The following is a 7590-nucleotide window of genomic DNA, read 5'->3' on the forward strand; positions in this document are numbered from 1 at the left end:
ATATTAGCGATTTTTTATGAATGTTTAACAAATTTAAGTTGTTTTTATTATACAAGTTGTATATAGCCTCATTAAACAGTAATATAAAACATCACAAATGTAATAACTGTAAAGTTATAATAATAAGACATTTTATAAGCACGTCAAGTTTTATTAAAATTATATTAATGCTATTGGAAGGTGTCATTCCTTGTAAAGTTACGAAAGTCGATGTTTACTAATGCGAGAGGTGAGCCTGTTTATTATTTACAAGCTTATCAAGTCGTGGCTCAATTGTGGACAGTGCGACACGCAATGGAGAACTAATATTTAAACTGTTCCTGTACTTTGCCTTAATAATACTCATGGTTGAAAACCCAGTCTCACAAAGGTAAGATGAAGGAAATGGGAGTAGAGCTTTCAGAGCAATTTCAGCAAGTTCCGGGTATTCTGCTTTGACATGAATCCAAAATGACGCAAGTGATGTCATAGTTTCGAAAACCATCTTCAATCCTTCGTCAGCAGCTAACTCCAACAATTTATCTTCCAAATTGACGGCCAGATCAGCCTTCGAAGCAATAAATGGATTTCGTATCCATCCTGTACCTATTCGTGGAACAGGTGATTTTGTGTTGGAGATGTCAAACTAGGTTACTTTGCTTTGTTCGTTTGTGTGTTCGCTTGTGTTTTGACTTAATATTTTGACATCTCGGACGTGAAATTTCTAGTGCTACTACCATGTAGATAATTGTACCATGGTTAGAAGTGTGGAGTATACATATAGTCGTATATGTATATATAATCGTTTAAAAAATCGTTGTCCATTTCGCGACGCCCTTTGCGGACCGGCGACTTATGGCTTACGGCCCGGCACCGGTCCGCGGACCACCACTTTGACGAGCACTGACATAACATCATATGAAATTTCGGACACCTACTGCAGACTTCAAGTATGGTTATAAGCTAAAAAAAGTTTCGATTTACAAATCGAATTTTTCATACGGCATATCTCTGGAAGTGTTCATGGTAGAGTAATGGAGTTTGGTATGGATATATATCAAGTCAATCTCAAGCTAATGGAAATGGTGGTTGTTCGAAAAGGAACCGTGGAACTTGGTATGAAGATGTATGAATTCAATCCTATACTTATAAAAAACGGGGTATATGAAACCAATCCGACAACGCATTGATAGAGAAGAAAATATTCACACAGACAACCGGGAATATAGTCGTTCTCCAACCGTACAACTACTACACATCGAGCGTTGACACAAAACATCAGGTTTATATATATGATAGCGAAATGTGGTACTCTTAAAGAAACTATTTTATTTCACTTTACTCATTAGAAATCTATATCTAAGGGGATGCAGAACGAACTAGATTTTATCTGTCGAATTTAGAACTAGTAAAAGGGTTGCAGCGGGGGCTTGTTTACTTTACATAGATATGTGTTTAGCGGCTTTTTCGTTCAATGCACTTTCATTCTGCATTTGCCAGATGCTTTTTCATAGTTTTGTAATACAAACCAAAAATTTGTGTTAACATTTTAACACATCTTGGGAGCGTCTGGAATTTAACCAATAACACCAAACACCTCTGCAAAGTCAGCTACAGCCAAAGTTATGTAAACATACATTTCTTAAAATCACTCAAACAAATTTAATTTCAAATTGAAAAAACATTTATTTGAAAATAATTTAAAATCGGAGAGAACCGAAAAGATTGAAAAATCATGATACATTTTTCTTTCGTTTGTCGATTTTAGGACTAGTTCGGAACTATCGAAAAAGGGATGCAGCAAGGGATCCTATGACATCACCATGTCAAATTCGCTATTTGTTTGCATGCAAAAGAGATTTATCGCGTACTAGTAGTGGTTCTAAATGTGCTAGAAGCGCCCCAGTTCAGAACTAGAGATTTTCGCCACAGGGTAGTTACAACGTTTTCTTATCTCATTTGGATGCACATGTGTATGTATGTATGTACGTATGTTATGATCTATTTGCACATGCGCATCATAAGAAGATCATTTTATGATTTTATGTGGACAACATAACATGTCAAATGCTTGTGCCTAAGGAAAATAATTACAACGGATCAAGGTCCATATTTTATGAACTTTGCTGTTTTTTATCGATAAACACTTAGGTGTATTAACAATGTGCATATCACATGTGTATTAGTATGCGCTTTTACGTATGTATGTACCCTGTAGTATGGGGGAGCGACTACAGGACTGCTGAATCGGTAGCTACGTGATAAACTCCGTCAATTACCGACCGACTACTTGCAGTGTATTTCATCGATTACTTTAACAAGGCAATGTCCTAGGCGGTAGTCACCATCGGCTCTCTCTGCACTACCGGGAGTTACTAAAGTAGTCACTTGCGTGATTTATGGGCGCCCTCTGTAGTAGTTTTTCGCTATCTGGTTCGACTCTGCACTACCATGTGCACTACCACGGGTTAATGGAGTAGCTACTTACCTAGGAGTCGTTGCAGTAGCGGTTCAAAAGTAGCGATTGACTCCAGCAGTACTGGAGGGATATTTCTATTAGTGCGTTTGAATTTATCTTATTATTTATGTTACATTAATATTTGTGCGTCTAATGCACGTTCATGGTAACGCAGTATATTATTTACATAGCTGCAATTATCGTCGTTGAAATAAATTAGGCATAATCAGTAATATTTAGTTTTACAGAACTAAACAGATACTATTGCCGTGGCGGGGAACTACCGGTACCGACATGGAATCCGCAGTTAGTTCGTCGCTTCTTTCTGATCTACATACATATACAGTTTTGAAATTGGGAAATACATTAAATTAGCTTGTTTTCCAAATACCTTCACTTGATCGCATTTTCACAAAATTTGCAAAACATCTTGAAAAACCACTTGAAAATATGGGTATTACTTATTTACCTAAAACCATTTGCCACCCACGAAGCGTTTACTAAAGGTTTCAACCTGCGAATGTCGTAAACTTTCGACTCCATCATAAACTGTGCCGTGCTAACTTATATTTAGTTTTTTATGATTCCTTATCGATCGCCGATAACATAATGCCAACCCGTTTCATCTATAAAAGCGCCATTTGTGGAAATATAACACCACAGTCTTGCGCCCAATCGAAGCAAACGATGTTAAACTTTCTAAACGTTTTAGCGCTCTTTTCCCTGCTATCCGCGGCTGCAGGTGCGGCAACAGGCCAGGCCTGGTGGGAAACCGCCTCATTCTATCAAATATACCCACGCTCCTTCAAGGACAGCGATGGTAATGGCATTGGAGACTTGAAGGGTAAGTTATCGCACGCAAAGCACCTTAAGGCAGCTGCCAAATCGAATTTTTACTGTAGGCATTACCCAACAACTGCCATACCTCAAGGAAATCGGCATTGATGCGACTTGGTTGTCGCCCATCTTCACTTCGCCTATGGCGGACTTCGGCTATGATGTGTCCAACTTCACAGAAATTGACAAATTATATGGCACATTGGAAGATTTCCAGGAGTTGCTCGCAAAAGCAAAGCAATTGGGTGTGCGAATAATTTTGGACTTTGTACCGAATCACTCCAGTGATGAATGCGAATGGTTTATCAAGTCTGTCAAGAGCGATCCGGAATACAAGGACTTCTATATTTGGCATCCGGGCAAAATTTCCGAAAATGGCACACGAGTGCCGCCAAACAATTGTATAAGTAATTTCCGCGGTTCGGCGTGGACGTGGAACGAAGACCGTGAAGAATATTATCTGCATCAGTTCCATGCCAAGCAGCCAGATCTCAACTACAATAATCCGAAAGTGCGCGAATTAATGAAGGTTTGAAAAAAATCAAAATTCATAAGAACGAATTGTCTTTGCTTTAAACGAATTCCAATGGCTCGCATAGGATGTGCTGCGTTATTGGGTGCGCTTGGGTGTTGCCGGCTTCCGTATAGACGCTGTGCCACATATCTACGAAGTAGCTGTCGATGCGGATGGCAATTATCCTGATGAGCCACGTAACCTCGAAGTGGATAACCCCGATTCCTACCTGTACCTAGAGCACATCTATACCAGAGATCAACCGGAGACCCTGGAAATGGTTTTTGAGTTTCGTCAGGTCTTGAAAGAATTAGATGAGGAGTTGGGTGACGATGAACACATACTCATGGCCGAAATTTTTTCGTCAATTGATGTGGTAATGCAATACTACGGAAATACCACCACAGATGGCGTTCAAATACCTTTCAATTTCGAACTACTCAACTATTTGGACCAAGATTCGAATGCCTACCTCTACTCGGAAGTCATAAACAAATGGCTGGACAGCATGCCCGAGGGGCGCGTAGCGAATTGGGTTGTAAGTGCAAATGAGCGTTCCAAACTTCTTGGTCGGCATGTAGTTTTAATTAATTCATACACCTCTTTGGACCTACTTTAGTTGGGAAATCATGATCAGAGTCGCATTGGCACACGCTTAGGCGCCGATCGCATTGACTTGATCAACGTATTGCTGAAGACTTTGCCTGGCGTAAGCGTAACTTACCAAGGCGAGGAGATCGGTATGACGGATGTTTGGATTTCTTGGGAGGACACCGTCGATCCACAGGGTTGTCAATCGAATCCAGAAGAATACCAAAGCCTAAGCCGTGATCCGCCGCGTACGCCCTTCCACTGGAATGACGGACACAAAGCCGGCTTTACCGAAGGTAATACAACATGGTTACCTCTGGCTGAGGATTATAGACTAGTGAATGTGAAACGTGAACGAGGCATTGCCTATAGTCATCTAAATGTATACAAGCGGCTGCAGGATTTGCGTGTAGAAAATACACTACGCGATGGAGAAACTGAAGTGAAGGCAATCAATGCAAATATTTTAGGTATTAAGCGGTAAGTGGAGGAGTGGAGGGTTGTTGGATCTCGTTTGGAGGCATTTTTCATCACCCAATCCATGTGTGTGTATTTTAGTTACCTAACTGGTGAACGAACATTCGTTGTACTCCTGAATATTAACAACGCTTTTGAAACGATCGACTTGAACGCCACGTTTAATGATCTACCCAATGTGCTGGAGTATGTATTGGTGGCGGATAGAAGCGTTCGGCGAAAGGGGTAAGATATCCATAGGTGTCTCTTTCACCACTTAACTTTACTCTAATTGTCCAATTTAAATTTTCAGTGACAAGGTTCAAAGCAACTACATTGTACTGGTTCCTAAAGAAGCCATTGTATTGGCCACACTCGCCTGAGGGACGGAAACCTCGAAGTAATTTTGAATAAACCTTTGGTTATGTAATACATATGCAGATTTTTGATTGATAAATAAATACCGATTTATTGAAGTTACTTCCCCATATTCGGTAATCGTAATCAGTGTGAAATTTTATTAATAAAAATTTAAATCTTAATTGCTTTTGCCAATAAAAAACCTATTAACAGCCCTGTTGTATAAATTTACAGTCGTCTGATTGCATGCTTGACTACAACAGCAAGCATACTAGATATTACTAATCTGACTATTTGACTAATAAAAAATTGAATTAACTGAAATGTAGATGTTTGAAACCTTTAAATTTTGCAAAAAAAAAAAGTTTTAGGTTTTTTCTTTTTAATATACAATGATCCAATATGTACATATGAGTGTACACACACATAACCAGTTTACGCATGTATGAGAGGAAAAGTTGGCAGTTTTGCTATCTGGAAGCAACACTTATCTAGATACTAATGATAAAAGCAAACTAGAAAAATAAAAATATTTCCGCTGGCACATCATTCAGTCGCCATCAGTCGACCAGAGCAGAACAACTGCCTCGTAAGGCATCATATATAGCCGTTTGCTCAAATCGACTTTTTCGCTGTAAAAAGGTTAGCATTTTTCAATATAAAATAGACTCTTGTTTCCATTATTCATACCCATAACTGTGAGGCGAGAATTGGCTGAGCAGCACATACTCCATCGTCTGATTTGCCAAGCCATACAAATATTCTATTTTGTTGCCCATATTTATAAGTATGCGGTATTCCTCCTGTTTGGCGGCGGTTCTAATGAAAAAGCCGAATGATTAAAAAAGTTCTCTTGCCTAATTTTCACCGACCTTACCTCACTACTTGAAATACTTGCGGCAAAACAGCGCCAAATGAGAAACCATTTTCGTCCTTGAAAGCCTTGAAAGCTAGAGTTTGCTTCAACTTAGTCATGCCTTTGAATATATTTAAATGGCTGCGCGCCACGCTACGTTCCGTCGCCACATTGAGCTGCTCGTAATCAGCTGAGACCGGCAGCCAAGTTGTCGCACCAGTGGTGAAACCGGCATGCGCTGTGGTGTCCCATTGCATGGGTGTACGCTCGGGATCACGATCATCGCAAGAGACTGGCGTGCATTCAGTGACTACATTGGACATGCCGATTTCTTCGCCCTGATTATTAAGAAAAATTCAATATTGGAAGGTTCAAGTTATTATCGAAAACATAAACCCCCACCAAACTTACGTAATAAGTGACTGAAGTGCCGGGTAAAGCATGCACCAGCATAGTCATCAAGTCAACTTTCTCCCGGCCCACCCGGTTGGCCAAGCGTGCGCTATCATGGTTGCCCAGTACCCAGTTGGCCGTCTGATGCCGCGGCCAAATCGTATCCATCCAACCTTTGACCAAATCTTCCACATTTTTGGCCGTCGAGTAGCCAATCAGGGACATCAGATTGAAGTTCATGGGTATCTGTGTGCCAGAGTGTGTGCCGTTGTTGATGTAATCGCTGAGCACTTCAACAGAGGAGTAGGCTTCTGCAAGTAACGCGCTGCCAATAAAAAGGTACGAATCTTTTATTTAAAAAAACCCAAAATCTGCTATTACATACACTCCATCCGAGTAACTCACATCGTGTCTACACCATTCTGCCGTTTGTACTCATCAAAAAAACTGGCGCCACTCGTAAACGACTTCAAGCGTCAGTGGTTGGTCTTTTGTGTAGATATGTTCGTGGTAATTGTAGCTGTTGGGATCATCACTCCAACCACTACTCGGCTCGTCTGGATATGTGCCGTTAGCATAACGTTTTTTCACCAATATGTGGCACCGCATCAATACGAAAGCCATCAACGCCACGATCGGCCCAGAACTTCAACACCGCTAGCATATGTTCACGCACCATTGGGTTTCTGAAGTTCAGGTCTGGTTGTTTCGGCAGAAACTGGTGTAAGAAATATTGCTGACGCTGCTCGTTCCACGTCCACATTGACCCACTGAAGACGCTCACCTACAATATGAAAGCAACTCACAAGTAATAACAAAATGGTTCCGGAGTACACGCACCCAATTGCTCGGTGGCATACGCTCGCCTGTCTGCGCATCGATTTTACCATCTTCCCACACATAGAAATCATCGTAGCCATCTTCACGACGTACCGACTTCTGGAACCACTCGCACTCATCGCTCGAGTGATTGGGCACAAAATCCAAAATGATCTTCAGTCCCAGTTGGTGCGCCTTGGCAATCATTGCATCGAAGTCTGCCATTGTGCCAAATATCGGATCAACTTCAGTGAAATTTGAAATGTCGTAACCGAAATCTGCCATAGGTGATTTGAATATAGGCGAAAGCCAAGTAGCTGTTACGCC

General features: G+C 40.8%; 2 protein-coding genes across 2 annotated transcripts; one reads left to right on the forward strand and one right to left on the reverse strand.

Moving 5' to 3' along the window:
- The first annotated feature begins 2732 nt into the window (after positions 1 to 2732).
- On the forward strand, positions 2733 to 5719 carry LOC118744313 (maltase A3-like). Its single transcript, XM_036477228.1, has 6 exons — positions 2733 to 3281; positions 3340 to 3803; positions 3874 to 4326; positions 4408 to 4859; positions 4938 to 5081; positions 5149 to 5719. Exons 1-6 carry the CDS (start codon positions 3047 to 3049, stop codon positions 5216 to 5218), a joined length of 1818 nt encoding a protein of 605 aa, XP_036333121.1. The 5' UTR covers positions 2733 to 3046; the 3' UTR covers positions 5219 to 5719.
- LOC118744317 (maltase A2) lies at positions 5669 to 7590 on the reverse strand (the record flags this gene model as incomplete). The annotated part of the gene is given in 8 exon segments (XM_036477231.1): positions 5669 to 5827; positions 5886 to 6014; positions 6073 to 6389; positions 6463 to 6769; positions 6850 to 6890; positions 6892 to 7029; positions 7031 to 7228; positions 7285 to 7590. Coding segments are annotated over 8 exon segments (1518 nt in total), but the record flags the coding sequence as incomplete, so codon positions are not given.

The sequence above is a fragment of the Rhagoletis pomonella genome, unplaced genomic scaffold, assembly GCF_013731165.1.
Source record: "Rhagoletis pomonella isolate Grant_MI unplaced genomic scaffold, Rhpom_1.0 Rhpom_scaffold_00008, whole genome shotgun sequence".
NCBI lineage: Eukaryota > Metazoa > Arthropoda > Insecta > Diptera > Tephritidae > Rhagoletis > Rhagoletis pomonella.